We start from the raw sequence: 17696 nt of genomic DNA, 5'->3' as shown, positions 1-17696 counted from the left end.
ATTCTTTAACAACATCATTACAATTTTTGTGTAAACCAAATGGCTGGTGCACTTACATTGGTTATCATAGCGGATAGCCATTTTCATTCCTATCTAGACAAGATAAGCATTTTTTTCTATTACATATGACCTAGGGGTCTATATTAGAAGACTGAATGTTTCAAATTGCGAACACTCTAAACAGGGAAAATGCCGGAGCTCGAAGTGATTTTTTTGAGATCGCAGTACAGTGAAGATTGGAATATTTGCCCTTTCCTCACTGTAGTGCGATCTTGGAGTTGGAATATATATTTAGCAGGGGGGTGCAGCCCCCCACAATAATGATTTTGAGGTCTGGCATTTTCGCTCTTTCGAGTGTTCATAATTTTAAACTTTTGGTCTTCTAATATAGACCCATGACCTAGCCCAGGACCAAGATTAACAATATGACTTCTCAACTTTATTGTCTCTCCAAACATGTTCCTTCTTGCTGATATTGTGGCATATTTTTTTCTTTTCCTTAAAATCCTCCTTCTCCTCTTCAAACAACCTTTTTATTGCATACACTGTGCTCTGTCCCCCCTTCTTTAAAATCACATCTCTTAACAACTCTTCTGAGAATTGTAATTCATTTTATTCTCACATTCTCCTATAATCTTCTCCTCCCCATTTCCTTTCCTTTCATCCTTTCCCCAAATTTCTGTCTCTACTGTAAGTGCTGGCTGTTCCCCTTACTTGTTTTTTTTTTCTTTTTTCCCATCTATTTCTTTTCACTCTTTTATGCAGATCCTGTCATAACTTCATTCTTCTTTTTCTTTCAGGTCAACCATCCTTCCCATTTGACTTGTACATTTTTCCTCTCCCATGTACCGCTTGTAGTTCTTTTAAACTCCCATTGCTGGGTCGTGACTTTTTATTTTTCGGTTATGGCCTTTTTCCCAGTTGTCAATACTAGCCCTATTATTCTCCTCTCTACCTCCCTCACTTTGTTCTTATATTCAAGTAGAAATAACTTCTTTGACAAGTCCACAGTTCTGGGCAAATTTGCCTTATTACCTCCTGCCCTTCTCTTTTGTACGTTTCTACTTTATAGCAGCTCCAGAATATATGTCCCCATCTGCCTGGTTGTTCTTGGGACCTCTAACACTATTGTCTTGTCCCTGGTAACATTCTAGCAAGGCTTACAGGTGTGTAGCAATATCTATGCAGGCACATCCATAGACAAATTCTATATGTTTTTGCTTTGGTTATGTGTCTTCTTAGTAAAACTCAGCCTATTCCCTATCCTGTGTAGTTTCTTGTAATTCTAGTTCCCATCTCAGCTTCCTCTGCTCCTGTCTTCTGTTGACCAGTTTTCTATCCGTTTTCTTCCTGCTTTTTATTGTCCCTTGGAGGTTCTGCCTCCTGGTCTTCTTATTCCCATCTGTTGCACCATCTATCGCATTTCATCCTGCACTCACTAATCTTACTAATCTCTTCCCACTTTGGCACTGCCCCCCCTATATTCCTACTCTGGTCCTTGTTCTGGTTGAAATTCCTCCTGTATCTTTGTCTATTCCTTTACCCCCCCCCCAATTATCTTTGTCCAGTATTTCATCTTGTTCTGCTTTTTCCTCTGCTTCCATGCTACTGTTTTATTCTAACTAAATTTGCACCTCTTACCAGAATCATTGTCTCTTTCCATTTATTCCAGACAAGGTTTGTAATATTCAGTATCTTTTGCATGTTTTTTTGTCCAAGTCCATTTCAGTTTCTGCAGTTTAACTTCCCATATGGTTTCTAAAGATATCCCTTCTTCTCCCTCATTCTTCTTCCTGGACCTTTAGCATATTTTTCAAGTTCTCTGAATAACTTACATCTACTAGCCTTAGGATATTGGAAGTCATACATGCCTGAAATTCTGTTTTAATGTCTGGTACTGCGAGGTCTCCTTCTTGTACTGGCCTCGGTATCTCCTGCCATCATACTCTAGGTTTACCATCCTCCCAAATATATCCTCTCCACAATTGTTTTATCTTTTTCAGTAACTGATTTTCTAGTAGTTCCCAAAACACTTGACTTGCATATTGAAACTGAGGGTCTATACACATATTTCAAACTTTAATCCTTGGGCCTATATCTAAAACTAATCCTTATCACTTTTGTAATTGCACTTTAATTTTTTTTCCTGTAGCTTATTGTAGGGGAGTCTCAATTATTCTTTTACTCCCTCCCCTTGTCATATTCCAAGATATTTCATTTCTGTTCTCCACATTCCTTCCCTTCTTACTCCTTGCTATTGAATGCTCACTGCTTCAGTTTTGGGCTTATTTATTTTATACCCAGATATCTTTAAATTCCCTTAAAATAGCCATATCTTCATCTGGGTGTGTCATTGTTACAAGTATACCATCTGCCCATAGTGAGATTTTCTTATCAGTCTCACCCCATCCATATCCCCTTACCCTTGGATCCTTGATAGCCTTTGTTAGTGGCTCTATATAGATTTCTAAAAGCAATGGAGAAAGTGGGCACCTCTGTCTGGTATCTCTTTGTAGGATTAACTTCTGTGATAGCCCTGCTCTTATATTTAACCTTGCTAAGAAGTACTTTAAATTTTTTGTATATTACAGTGACCATTCATATCTTCTCTTGAAATTATTCTCAGAGTAAACCTCTCTGTGTAGCCTTACTATTTTGTATCCTCCAGTTTTCTTTTTTATTTTCCTCTCTTCCTTTACGTGTCTACCTTGTCTAACCTAACCGTTTGTTAGCTGGGTGTACTTTTACAGCATTGTGCATTTTTTCCTTCTGAGTTTGTATTTTGTTTGTATTTGGTGGGTTGTGGCCGAAAAGGGACATTTTAAATCAGTCCATACACCTGGTGAACAAATAATAATAATAATAATAATAATAATAATAAACAAACTAAGATAACTTAAACACTGTATTTGTGGTGGCTTTCCTCCAGATAATATATTGTTGCTATATGATTCTGTCTGTTAACCATTTTTGTTTACATTGTATGCTTATTAAAAAAAAAATCAGTGTTCTTGTGTTGTAATAACATTCAATCTGAGAGATTAATAGCTGATCACATTCTTTTTCACAAGCTATTTTCAGTGAAGTATTCTAGGATTCAAACAAGAAAGCCTCATTAGTGAATTGTAATACAAGTTAAATTAAATATATCGATCTAATGTTTATCAGACACCAGGCCCTATTATTGTACCTCATCCATGTTGCACCTCCCCATAGACATTTTGTTTTCCACACACTGTTCAAAAATGAGGCATGAATATACAATGCATTTACATACTGTTTTGCTCACCTTTCGTGCTTTCTTTTCACTACGGCTTTGCTTAGCTTTGTTCAATGTCTCTTCACCCAGATCAGCTGAATCTGCAAGCTGTGACTGAAAAGAAACTGACATCAGTAAGACTGATAGCCATACAAAATATGTCTACAATTTCTTTAATAGTCCTTCTGTTGGGGTAACAATGCAGTTCTGCATTTAAAGCATATCAGTCTGTTAATTTAGTCAGTATATCCAGGACATAAAACATAACAAAATATGATTTCTATGTATCCCCACACATTATCTGACAAAATCTGAAGGGAATATGGCCATTCAGATGTGAAAGCAACTCACAATTCAAACATGTTGCAAGCTTTAGGAATGGTTATATTTCACTCATACAGTGCTTGTTTCTTATAAACTTACAAAAAGGGACAGCGTGAGGCAGCAGACAAGCACTTTCGCATCTTAAGGTTTCTTACCTCACATTCATTGCCACACTGTTAGCTATCACTCTGCACCTGTTTGTTTACTTTCACTCAGGAAGACAGAATGAAAGCATCTTTGGGCAGCATGAATTAATCGGTAGACATGCCAACTATTTACCTTACAAGCCAGAATATGTTAAAAAAATAATCCAAGTCACTTTGATTGCTACTGCTAAACCAATACAGTTAATGAATGTAGCTAACCCTGCACCTTGTCTGCACTTTTATTTAACACTGAACTGAGATGCATCATTTCATGTTTATGAGTATCCTTGTCTCTAGGCTACTATACAGCCTGGAAAAAAATACTATTTCCAGCAGGTTGATGACAGAAATGGACACTGACTTGGGGAGTATGAAAGCTGTAACTGGGGGTTGCGACAGTTTTATCATGAAGCACTGACCCCCTCTATCATAGGGAAAAAAAGAGACATACTACTTCTAAGCACCATGCAGTAAGTTACAGAAATTGGTTTATGGAACAAAATAAGTCATATTCATTCAGTTAGATGCAAATAAAGCATACACAGTGCTAAGGTATTATGGAAACTAAGGTGAAGATGACAAATTTATGGTGCACTACAGATGTCATTACTGCAGCCTTTGGGTTGCCCATTACATATATTCTTAGTTGGATAGATGCTGTGTAGAGAGATGTAGCCTCCAGAGTTGTTGTAACACCAACTGACCATAAAGCTAAATACTTTGCTATAGTGCTTTACCGCCCTATCAGATATATGTGCCAAAACCATCTTAAGTTAATCATAGTACAGAGATAGAACTTAGACTCAGAAACAACATTAACAGAAGGTAGCTTTGAAAAAACACAAGTATTTTGATGCTGACATTTACTGATTGAGCAATAAGACATAGCACTAATGATAAAAAGTTTATACTTGAATTTTTTAAATTATATTTGTGCTGGTCTTGTGAAAAGGTATGAATTAGCCTTTTTGCTCATAAAACTATTACTGAATTAGTAGAACCATTTAGTTAATGTTTGTTGTAATTCTGGAAACTGGAAGACTTGTATTACTGTCAATCAGTTTAACTGTATCATCTTTGAACACAAAATGTGATATGTGAACCAGCCCTTTAAGTTGTCGTGTTAAGTACCTCGCAAATGTTCTAGGACATATCCATAAAGATGCACCTCAAAATAGAAAAGAAACTCATTGGTCAGAATTCCTTACACAATGAGGAAAGATATATCTGCTTACTATTAGCCCCCTGCTCTAAAGTATCTAGATGTAGCTCACATTCTGTTCCCTTCTAGACCCACACTATTTGAAAGAAAAAAAATCTTCAAGATATCAATAATGTAAAGAAAAACAGTAACTTAATTGCAGTGATTTTAACATAGATCTTCTTGTCCATTCAGCTACCTTCTAATCTAAGACTGACATGGTTAGGTACATCACCCACCAGACCAAACCATACCAACAACCACACTGGTGAATCTAATGATTACTGCCTGACGTAAAATCCCTTCTATAGCATATACACACACGTTCTGTGAAGCAAAGAAACCTCTATTTGTGGATGAATTCTAGAAAACTGGTTAGTTCCAATTATTCAAGTCTGACAGCCATACATACCTCTCAACCTCTTAGTTCAAGAAAGCTAGACAAAACATATAATGGTAGGGGAGGCTCAAAAATAGGGACATATTTTAAATATTGCTCTTATGAAATTAGAAATTTGCTATAACAACAGGATTCATGTTAGTATGCATTTTCTGAAGGATACAAAGTCTAAAACTCAAATGTAAGTCATTATTTAGTGACTTCAACCCCCAATAATTTGCAGCAAACCACAAATGTTATGAGGAACAGACAAAAAGATTAGGCAAAAAATCTGGATATTCTGCAAAACTCTGGACAGTTGTGAGGTATGCAGCCCTGCTACTGAACTCAGTGTCCAAGGCTATCATTAAAGTTATTATAGACAAACTGTTCCCATTTACTCCAAAAATGGGTACAAATCAGTACTGCCAATGGCTATATTTTGAGATAAAATCAAAGATTAAAATATAAAACATCTTGGCATAAATGGAAGGAAAGCAAAGACAACAATTTATTAAGAGATTTCCAGACTCTCAGATACCATTGTAAATAACTCATTAAGTACTTAAGCCATCTCAACTAATAAAAGGAGTCATGGATTCACAAATAAAAATGTTCTGAATAGTAACTGGAGACACAGAATTATTTGATAAAACTTTCTCTCTAAGGGAAAAAGCATAACAAAAATCTTCTGGAAAGTTAAGGTGTTAGGGATTCCGCACACTTAGATACTGCTTCCTTGCAAAAAAAAAAAAAAAAGACAGCCACACACAACACCAACAAGCTCATCACAACCCCAGCAGAAAATATTCAAGCCTATATTCTCCCATTACAGTAGCCACAACACTCCAACACATCCACGAGTCCTTTCAAACTTTCCACACTGCCACCTACTGCCTCCATTTTCGTTCCAAATAAACATAGCTAACACCATTCAAAACTCTTAGAAAGGTTAGAGGGAAAATGTAACCTTGTATGTAATAGCATTCACCCCAGCTTCCTCATAGAAGCTAACAAATATATTGCTAAGCGACTCTATATTATAGTCAGACTCTCATTGCTCATATTGTTCCACCACAATTTAAACACTGATACCCATCTCAAAGAAGATAAACACTTGCCCCTCTCAGGCCAGTTTACTTTCTCTGCCCTATAGCAAATATATTAAAAAATTGTGCAATCAGCGCCTTGACATTTTAGTAATCCCACCCTCTAGCACAGGTTCAGACCTGGTCATAACACACTTATTTTATGCTGTCTCTGATTAAATTTGCCTAGCGATGGAACAGGCACGGGAAGTGTGTTTGTTGACCTGATCACATCCTTTGATAATGCAGACCACATAACACTCATCAGGGAGATTAACAGTCTAATTACCTTGAACCTCCAAAATCAAGACAGGTAGCTATTTATTTATTTGGCTTTTACTATCAGGAAATTCCAGTTGGGAAAAGCCCCATTTCAACAAAAGATAAGGGAGAAAAGCTTCACATTATATACTTTACAGAGGCAATAAGCATGAGCAAACATTAAAAATATATTATATAACAGTCAGGTAGGTATATAGTTTAGCAGTTAATCACCATGGTATAAGTACACAATACAGTATTTACAGCATGCTAAAGTCATATTTATCTAAAAAACATTTAACATTATTTTACAATTTATGCATAAAGTCACACTGAAATTTTAGTACACATACATCAGATAAAGCATATGCATATGCATATTTTGTACAATTAGTTATTTACTTGAGACATGTATACAAGAGACGGTGTAATGATTTTATGATACTTGATTTTGCTACATAAGGTGCACCCATAGCAATGGTGCTGGTACAAAGACAGGATTGTTTTGTTCATAGGTATAACTATACTTGGATTTTAAAATATAGATAGGAAATGATTAGAATAAGAAGGAGCTTAGTAATGGGGATGTTACAAGTGCAGGAACATTTTGGTGACAGGTATATTTCCAAGGAATTTTTAAATAGTAGAGGAGATGGCAGATGAGACATTTCTAATATTTGTTGGGACACAGTTCCTTAGTTTTGCAACATATACATAGTATAAGCAGTCACCGTTATGACTTTTAAGACTTTTGAGTAATTACTAAGTGTTTGTTGAATGAATGCAGTTCTATTTGAGGTGGGCATCAGTTTAATAACTGGCTTTTGGCAGGGCATCCTTCTGGGTGACAGGATATTGTGGGCAGTCTTAATGTGAGTATGGGCTAATAGATCGGGAAGCTCCAGCCAGTTAAGGGAATGAACTATACGACAGTGATGTGTCTGCTTACTGTGGTTGCTTGTAAATTTAGCAATTTTATTGTATGATTGCTCTGGTATGGCTAGCTGAGAGGGTTCAAAGTTGGTCAAAATTGATGAGATAAACAGGAGATGAGGTAGTAGATAGGTCTGAGCTATGGTTTTCCATACATGGTCTTGGACATGACAGCTTTCACCTCCAGTGTGCTCCAAGTGTCAGTACAGGGAGAAATACTTTTATCATCATACATTAATGACATCACAGCATCCCGCATCCCCACCCCAATAATCCAGTTTGCAGTCAATATTTTGCACATATCTGATTCCCCTACTAAAAACATCCAGAAACCCTTACAAAATTACATTAAAATACTCTACAGCTGGTGTAAAACTGACCATCTAACATTGAACACAAGCACGAATGTGCCATATTATTTGGTATCCATCAGAAGTTCTGCATAAAATAATCCCACACCCCTTATGGATTAGATAATAAGCAACCTTCTCCAAATTTGCTCTTCTCACCAGGACTCATTTGCCCACTAAACTGAGGCAGGTGATAAATTATTTTGACTTTAGAAATCTGCTCAGGAAGCACTTCAAAAGTCCTACAGCTACTTTATAATAATGATAACTTTTCACCACTCATCAGCTTTGTCTCTTGATCAACCAATAATCACATGGAACAAATGTTTAAAATCTTTCTTGTTAATTATGTACATAGTTCTGTAGAATGTTCATATGGTTACATTGCCTTCTCCTGGTTAATATTTATATAAATGTTGCACATTATTGATATAAACAGGAGATTGTTACATATATTATATTTTCATCGGACTGCTAACTTACAAGTAACAGCCAGTATCATATGTAGTACTGCTTTTTGCAACTATGTGCTTGTAGCTGAAGGAGGTTTTTTTATCATCACAGTTGTCTAGTCTTATTTTATTTAATTTACCTCCTCTCACAAATACAATTTATTAAACTGAATATATATATAATTCACTTATGAAAAGTTTGAATCACAGTGTTTCCAGGTCATGGCCGAAACTTGTCCAAGGACCAGTCATCTTACTGAGTTATCAAGCAAGCAAACATACAAACAAATAAAAAAAAAAAAAAGATCAGTTTGGGACCTGGTAAGTACTATTCCTTTTTCCTTCCTCTCTCCCTACCTTTTCCCCCTTCCTTCCTTTTTGTCCTCACTTTCCATCCCTTTTCAGTCCTAACAGTTGTATGTAACACCTTTCAGCAGATTAGCTGAAAAAAGGGCGTTAATGGGGATAAAGAAAACATGGGGTTATAAAACATAATGCACAAAATGACCTAAAAAGTGAATTATATGCAAATAAATAATAGAAGAATCATCAAACAGTGATGTTTGTGTAAGACAAGCCAGATAGTAGCAGAGGAGTAATGCAACTTATTGATATAAAATTGAGAATTTTTGATAGAAGGAAACTTACTTAGTTGTAAAGCTGGCTACCATCTTGACATTTCTAATATTTCTAATATTCCTTTGAGGACTGTTTCTGGTTTTTAGTCAGTGGAACACTGTTAATTGTTATTTGCTGTGGCCATGAAGTAAGATGTCCTGACCACTAGAGTCTACAGGAAGTAGTGAGGTATTTTACTCTGTAATTCCATTGGGAAGAAACAATCTTAAAAGATAACAACCCTTCTATCTCCACTAGCTTTTCCAATGACATGTGAATGTACACATTTGCCGAAGGATGTAGAACATGTGCTACTCTCATCTACCAGAGCACAACTTCATAACTGCTTCCATGTGTTACACACATTCCAGTCCCTTTCTGTGTAGAACATGGGCTACTCTCATCTACCAGAGCACAACTTCATAACTGCTTCCATGTGTTACACACATTCCAGTCCCTTTCTGTGTAGAACATGGGCTACTCTCATCTACCAGAGCACAACTTCATAACTGCTTCAATGTGTTACACACATTCCAGTCCCTTTCTGTGTAGAACATGGGCTACTCTCATCTACCAGAGCACAACTTCATAACTGCTTCCATGTGTTACACACATTCCAGTCCCTTTCTGTGTAGAACATGGGCTACTCTCATCTACCAGAGCACAACTTCATAACTGCTTCCATGTGTTACTCACATTCCAGTCCCTTTCTGTGTAGAACATGGGCTACTCTCATCTACCAGAGCACAACTTCATAACTGCTTCCATGTGTTACACACATTCCAGTCCCTTTCTGTGTAGAACATGGGCTACTCTCATCTACCAGAGCACAACTTCATAACTGCTTCAATGTGTTACACACATTCCAGTCCCTTTCTGTGTAGAACATGGGCTACTCTCATCTACCAGAGCACAACTTCATAACTGCTTCCATGTGTTACACACATTCCAGTCCCTTTCTTTGTAGAACATGGGCTACTCTCATCTACCAGAGCACAACTTCATAACTGCTTCCATGTGTTACACACATTCCAGTCCCTTTCTGTGTAGAACATGGGCTACTCTCATCTACCAGAGCACAACTTCATAACTGCTTCCATGTGTTACACACATTCCAGTCCCTTTCTGTGTAGAACATGGGCTACTCTCATCTACCAGAGCACAACTTCATAACTGCTTCCATGTGTTACACACATTCCAGTCCTTTTCTGTGTAGAACATGGGCTACTCTCATCTACCAGAGCACAACTTCATAAATGCTTCCATGTGTTACACACATTCCATTCCCTTTCTGTTGAACTATATTTTACTAAAGGCTTAGCTAATTTATTTTGGAGTGTTAATTCCTTCCTTGAGAACAGAGTAAATATTTCTGCTAAAGTAAGTATTCCTCATTCCATTTAGCACTCACATCTCCTTCTTGCTCCTTGTTACTTTTATTTTACTTCCACTTGGTCTCCTTACTCTATGTCACTGTAGAATAACATAATTTTCCTCTTCTGTCTTTTTTCTTCCAGTATGTATATGACACGTTGTCTAATGTTTCTCGTTTTCCACTCCTTCCATACCATTTGTTGCTCTGTAAACTTTTTTTGCAAGCTTTCTGTTAGTGTAATCACCCTTAATGCAGTAGCCTGTAAGACTGCTGAAAATGTCGAGCTCCGATATTTCTGACATACAAATCTCACTCCTATATCGATCCATGTTAATGTTTGTTCCTAGGTCAAATTCGGTATGCATTTCAGCTATATAAGAATTTGGCAATGTGACTTTTCGAGGATGTGAGTCGATGATACAATCATTCGACTAAGTGCATTTCAGTAAAATGATAGTAAATCTGTCCCAGATATGTGACTTTACCACTGCTTCATACAATAGACGAATAATGTCTACATCTCCTTCATGTTCACTGCATTAGCATGTACTCCAGCATTCAGTTAGCCTCTGCCACTGCTTTCTCACATTGCCTTGCATGGTTCAACCATATGTTGATGGTACTTAAATTCTTCTGTTTTGTTTGGTTTAGGGTCACTTCCGCTAACAAAGTAGCTTCTTATTAATTCTTTACCAAAATGCACAGCCTTACACTTTTCTGTTAAACTATGGCATGCTCCATTAGCTTTAATCTAGGTTTCTGTGGAAAAAGGCCATTCTCTCCATGACCTGTAGTCCAGTCTTGGTACTGGAAGTGAACAAGTTAATCTTACCCTCCACCCCTACTGCAATGTGTAGCACAAACATATTACACAGGATTGGACTTAGTGCAGAACCATGTGGTACCCCAATATTAATATGTCCTTCTCCAACAGTTACAATATCTCCATTTATGATAAATCAGATTCATAGGTGTATACAAGGCTAATGACCACTAGAGCCCTTACAAGCCTAGCCATGCAACCCAAATGTAACCCACAAAACTGATTTATATGGGGAGGTGATTTTACTGACTGCCTCTGACCATCAGAGGCATAGTCACCTGTTTATCCATTCATTAGTGAGAAATTGTACCTCACATGGATGGGGAGCCTGTTCCAGAGAAATGGAATTCTCTGAGAAACATATCTGTCTTTCTGACATGTCCTGTTTATGTCATAAGCAAAATGTAGGTCTTTTAATTTAGTAGTTCTGGTGCTGTTTGTTTGTCAGATGTGCAAAATGTTCATTAAAACAGGGACCATGGATGCCTTGTACACCAGACAAAGATCACCTCTCAGAAATATGTATGTTATCAAGTAAAGGGACATGGCATTGAGGTGATCAGCATAGGACATTGTGTATTACTCCCTGTATTCTTTTTGTAAAGAGCCTCTGTGGATGTTCCACTTGCTACATATATCTGGTCAGGTATATACCAAAAGGGGCATTAAGCTCTGTGATGGGTCTGATTAGGGCTGAGTGCGGTGATGTGATGACCTCTCTGGACCTAGATGCCATGTCCTAACTTACAAGTTGAGCAATATAGAATGATTTTTTTTACTGCCATAGACATATGCTGGTCAAAGGCTAGGTTACTGTCTACATGAGTTCCCAGATTAGTGACTCAACTTTTAAGGGTATTTTATTGATCACATAGTTACCTGGGGTGGTAGACTTCCCAAAAGGTACTATAATGCATTTCTTGGTATTGAGTTTTAAGCCATGGCTTTGGCACCAAGTGTTTGCTAGTGTTAGACCTTCATGAAGGGTGTTCTCATCTTGGGGGGGGGATTCAGTGACTGCAAGCAGTTTGCAATCATCTGCAAATGTTGACGTTGGCCTTAACATCCAAGAAGTGGATGCCAAAGAGGAGTTAGCCTAGCACAGAGCCCAGTGGGACTCCTCTGGTGACTGGGCTTTTTGTGGAGGTGGCTTCACTAGTTCAAATCTCCTGGGTCTCATCAGCGAGCCATTTAGCTATCCAGCATGTTATAAAGGGGTTTATAGCTAGTTCCCTAAGTTTGTTGACAATGCCTGAGTAGGCTATTGTAACAAATGCTTTAACCAGATCTATGTAGGCAGTATGCACCATTTGATCCTTTCAAAAAAGTACACCAGCTTCAGTAAGCATGATCTTCCTTTGACAAAGCCAAACTGGGATGGATCCACTGTTTGAAGGTCTCCTTTGTCCTTGCTAATAAATTACATGACAATTCTTTCCAAGGCTTTGCAAATAAGACTAGTTAGACTAATGTCTCTGCAGTGTCCAGGATATGTTAAAGGACTTCCCTTATGAAGGGGTATGATTGTTGCAGTCCTCCATTCACATGGCACAAAGCTTGTTTTAAGACTACAGTTAAATGACTCCAGGGGTCCTGTTATGTCACATTTTAGACTGTTCAGGAAAGATCCTTGGATGTTATCAGGGCACACTGAGGTATGTTCTTGGCTTTAGTGAACACAGCCAGTACGTGCTCCCTAGTTATAGTTGGAGGAGATTATATGTAAGAGTATTTCTGGGGGGACAGTTAGGGGTGAGGAGTAAAACTGGAACTGAATGTTTCCACTAACTGATTCTCTATATTACCTGGCTTGGTGAATGTGGCACCATTAACCACCAGTTCAGCACATTTCTGTGTGCTACCCTTGAAGTTTCTGACATAGCTGAAGGAGGCTTGTTGTTATCTTTGACCTGGAAGGCTATCTTAACCTCAATGTTGGCTTTGCTTGACCTAATTATCCCCCTTAGTTGCCTATTTAGTATGATGAGAGAGTTTTTATCTTTATGGGAATTACCCTTCCTAATTTCTGTAATGCTTTTCCCTTTTGTTGTATAGCCTGTTTAATTTGGGATGCCACCAGGGTGTTTTTTGTATGGGGCTAGTCCTGGGCTTATGTGTGGTATGTACAGCAGTCTGTATGCAGCTACATGGTTATACAGAGTTTCTGAGAACAACTCAGCATATGCTGGTGTGTTCTCTGTGTTTGCAGGAACATTGAATTTTGACAAACTATTACTTAGTAATTTGCCTTAGAATAGTTCCTAACTGTTACTAGTTTTAATGGGATTATGGAGTTGATTTTGATTTCAAAAGAGACAGCTTTAAGGTTGTACCTTACCTGGAGAGGATGAGACATTGGGTGGGGGGTTGAACATTCTTCCATGTTTGTGAGCACAAGGTGCAGTATGTTTAAGACTCTAGTGGGCATATTCACTATTTGGCCAAAGGTGTTTGTATTTATAAAGTCCAGGAATCTCTGTGCCTGTAGATTTGAGGCCATTTATGATTCCCAGTCTATAGAGGGGTATTTAAAGTCTCCCATGAGTAGTTTGTTAGGTTGTATGGTAAGTGTCTCCAGTACACCCAAGTATGCTTTGCGAACTTCTTGGGACATGGAGGGTGACCTATAACTGGCTAGGATATGATACATGATTTTGTCTGTGGTGATCTGCATGTGGAGGAACTCCAGCACATCATCTTGCTTGACCACTCTCCGCCTTTAGCCTTTGTCCGTGCAGTTACTAGTCTAAAAGTGTGGAAGGCACTGAAATCTTGCATTGCTGAGGTACTCCCTGATGCCTTAAACCATGTCTCTATAACTGCACAGATGTCTATATTCTCGAGTGTGAGAACGTCTTGGAGGAAGTGTAGCAGTAGCACCTTGAGGTTCAGCTGAGTTTATTTGCTATGTTGGTAGGTTTGTCAATTTGGCATTGCCTAAAAAAGGAGCTATGGGGGTGGATAAAGTTTTAGCCAGTATTAGAAAGTCTAGAGAGGAAAGGTACAGACCATCCTTGGCAAAGCAACATGGTTTGTTAACCATGTCCTTCCAACCTGACAAATATTGGATCTCCTTAGAATGATACCAGAAAGACAGCTAGTTGTTCAAATCAATCATTATTTGCTCATACTGAGGAATCATCCTCAGTGATGGTAATATGCTCCTCAGTGTGAGGCTCATACCAGCCTGAGACACATAGTCTGAAAGCTCCATAATGTCTGTCTTCATATAGTGCTGGAAGGTACATCTCAGGTCATTTACACCTACATGGACTACGATGGAATCATACTGGTACCTGTGGCGTAATGACCTGAGTGTGTGTATGTGATTTTTCAGATTCTGGATCTAGATAAGCAGCTAACAGTTATCTTCTCCTTGTTCATCCTGGTTAGAGGGGTTATCTTCTCCTTGTTCAGCCTGGTTAGAGGGGTTATCTTCTCCTTGTTCAGCCTGGTTAGGGGGGTTATCTTCTCCTTGTTCAGCCTGGTTAGAGGGGTTATCTTCTCCTTGTTCATCCTGGTTAGAGGGGTTATCTTCTCCTTGTTCAGCCTGGTTAGAGGGGTTATCTTCTCTTTGTTCAGTCTGGTTAGAGGGGTTATCTTCTCCTTGTTCAGCCTGATTAGAGGGGTTATCTTCTCCTTGTTCAGCCTGGTTAGAGGGGTTATCTTCTCCTTGTTCATCCTGGTTAGAGGGGTTATCTTCTCCTTGTTCAGCCTGGTTAGAGGGGTTATCTTCTCCTTGTTCATCCTGGTTAGAGGGGTTATCTTCTCCTTGTTCAGCCTGGTTAGGGGGGGTTATCTTCTCCTTGTTCAGCCTGGTTAGAGGGGTTATCTTCTCCTTGTTCAGCCTGGTTAGAGGGGTTATCTTCTCCTTGTTCAGCCTGGTTAGAGGGGTTATCTTCTCCTTGTTCAGCATGGTTAGAGGGGTTATCTTCTCCTTGTTCAGCCTGGTTAGAGGGGTTATCTTCTCCTTGTTCAGCCTGGTTAGAGGGGTTATCTTCTCCTTGTTCATCCTGGTTAGAGGGGTTATCTTCTCCTTTTTCAGCCAGGTTAGAGGGGTTATCTTCTCCTTGTTCAGCCTGGTTATAGGTGTTATCTTCTCCTTGTTCAGCCTGGTTAGAGGGGTTATCTTCTCCTTGTTCAGCCTGGTTAGAGGGGTTATCTTCTCCTTGTTCAGCCTGGTTAGGGGGTGTCAGTATGTCTTATGATGGAGTGTGTTTGTTTACTGTAGGGACTTGGTGTTTGGTGCTCCTCTGGGAGTGACAGTATATGTGGTGTTAGGTGTTGTTTTTTCTGAGTCCCTTTGGGCTTGTTGAGGCATAGCTTTGACAGCGGGTGGTGTAGGTGATCTTTGCTATTTAGGAAGATTGCTCTTAAGTGCCTCAGCATATGTTAGTCTACATGCGTGTTGTGTGATTTCCTGGAGACCGTTCTCTCTGCAGTTCATCATCACAAAATCAGTCCCTAGCATGTAAAGTGACTTTGTAAGTAAAACAGTTTGTAAAAACACATTCTAGAAATGCATGAGTTCCAGTCATGAATGTATTAAGAAACAAATGATTATCTCAGTTTTTAAACATAAAAAAGTCATCTGAATGTTCCCAATTTTCCAGTGGTCTCTACCAATTGTTTGATGCTGAGAACGTGAAAGCAAAAGTTCCCAGCATACTTGGTGTGGGCTTCCAGTCCAAAGCCAAGTATTCTGCTCTAGAGAGTTTTACAAAGTGTAATTTGCTGCACAGGTGCATTGCATGCACTTTATATATGTAGAATGGCCAATTATTTATTTAAAAATTGTTGACCAGGAAAGTCCGACTAGAACAGAGTCTATTTTCAGGGGCGGCCCAGGGAGAAACACTCCAGATGCATGTTTTTGTAATGTGCAAGGAAACAGGAGTACCTGGAGTTAATCCACGAGAGCACAGGAAGGACGTACAGACTCCTCATAGAAGGCACTCCAGCCAAGATTCGAACCAGAGAACCTCTTGCTATGAGGTGACAGTGTTAACTGCTGCACCACTGCACTGCCAATTACTCATAAATCCAAGCCCCTGTGGTGGTACAACCACTCTGTGCCTCCCAAACAGTGGTACACTATATCTGTTTACAGCGAATATAAATATACACTATTCACAAGGTCCAATGCACCATACAAACTACACTTGGAGCTACACCCGCCAAAATTCTATGCTTCATGCAGCTTTGTTACTACCAGTACATAAAAAAAAATCTATACCAGCTCTGATTTCCTGGAAGAACAAGAATCAGGGAGATAAACTTCTGAGTTAAATATCACAGACTTCAACTCAAAAGCTCAAATGCACTTCCATAAGTGTAGGAACACAGACCAGTAATTTCGTAGCTTCTCATAGACCTACATCTGTGCAGAACTGCTGCTGTGCTGCTGATATTCTTCAATTCTGCAGCACCTCCAGTTTGTAGGTACAGACTACTGGATCATCTTAACCCTACCTAACATTTGAGGGAGTTTGTATCTTGTCCATAACCTGTGTATCATTACTTCAAAGCTTATTAAATTATTTTTCTACATTATCCTTGGTCATGGTCTTATCTATCCATCTACTTTCCTTTGCTGGCATCCCTCCCTTTTCTTGTATAATGTGATAAGGTTCATGCCTTGTCTCAAAGTAATAATTTGCTTTAAATATTTAGTTCTCTATGATTCTGAATACATTACACTCAGATACAGTCTTTCAGTTAACCAAACTGTTTTGTACTGCAAGCATACCTCTCAACTATACAGATTTTCGCAGAATGTCCAGATTTTTGCCTCATAATTTTGGTCCATTTCTCATAAAATTGTGGTTTTCTGGCATATTACTGGCAAATAATTAAAGACTGAAGTTAGGAAATAATGACAGACATTTGAGTTTCCAACTTCATACCCTTCAGGAAATTCATGCTAATGCAAAACCTGTTATTCTATCAACTTTCTAAGTTTGTAAGAGCAATATTTAACATTTGTCCTTATTTTTGGGTCTTTCTCCCACTTTTTTGATGCCTTTAGTCCAGATTTCTTGCACTAAGAGGTTGAGAGGTATGACTGCAAGCAGAACATTTTTTTCTTGGTTGCCTACTATAAACATGAGTACCACAACTGTAATCCTTGGAGTGTCAAGAGAATACCTGATCCATAGGTCCATGTACGAGAGCCATTGAGAAGGATCATCATTTAGGCAGACATTAATAATTTTGTGCTCTTGCCATCACCCAGGCAATGACAGCAATTTTTGTGTAAGTCCATAACCCACAATTGGTGGAGTGCAAGAACCACCAACATCACTGTAGGGGCTCCGAATGTCCTCCTATTATGATTGCATGTTCGCATGCTCTTGCTACGTCTGAGGATGTATTATCTCAAAACAGTGTAAGAAACTTCTCTGTGTGGAAGATTTTCGGTCCATATATTTCTAGTTAATCACTGTATATTAATCAGATCAGACAATAGTAGTAGAAGTAGCGAACG

General features: G+C 38.6%; 1 protein-coding gene across 1 annotated transcript in view; it reads right to left on the bottom strand.

The window, feature by feature from the left end:
- LOC122797185 (serine-rich adhesin for platelets-like) overlaps positions 1-17696 on the bottom strand; it is an 801622-nt gene that overhangs the window by 133500 nt on the left and 650426 nt on the right. The window contains exon 5 of the mRNA XM_044066008.1: positions 3290-3373. Within this exon, the coding sequence (XP_043921943.1) occupies positions 3290-3373 (84 nt within the window). The remainder of the gene's footprint in view (positions 1-3289; positions 3374-17696) is intronic.

Source organism: Protopterus annectens, chromosome 3.part0 (genome assembly GCF_019279795.1).
Source record: "Protopterus annectens isolate FY-2018-M chromosome 3.part0, PAN1.0, whole genome shotgun sequence".
NCBI classification, from domain to species: Eukaryota; Metazoa; Chordata; order Ceratodontiformes; family Protopteridae; genus Protopterus; species Protopterus annectens.
This window is presented reverse-complemented; position numbering and strand designations above follow the sequence as displayed.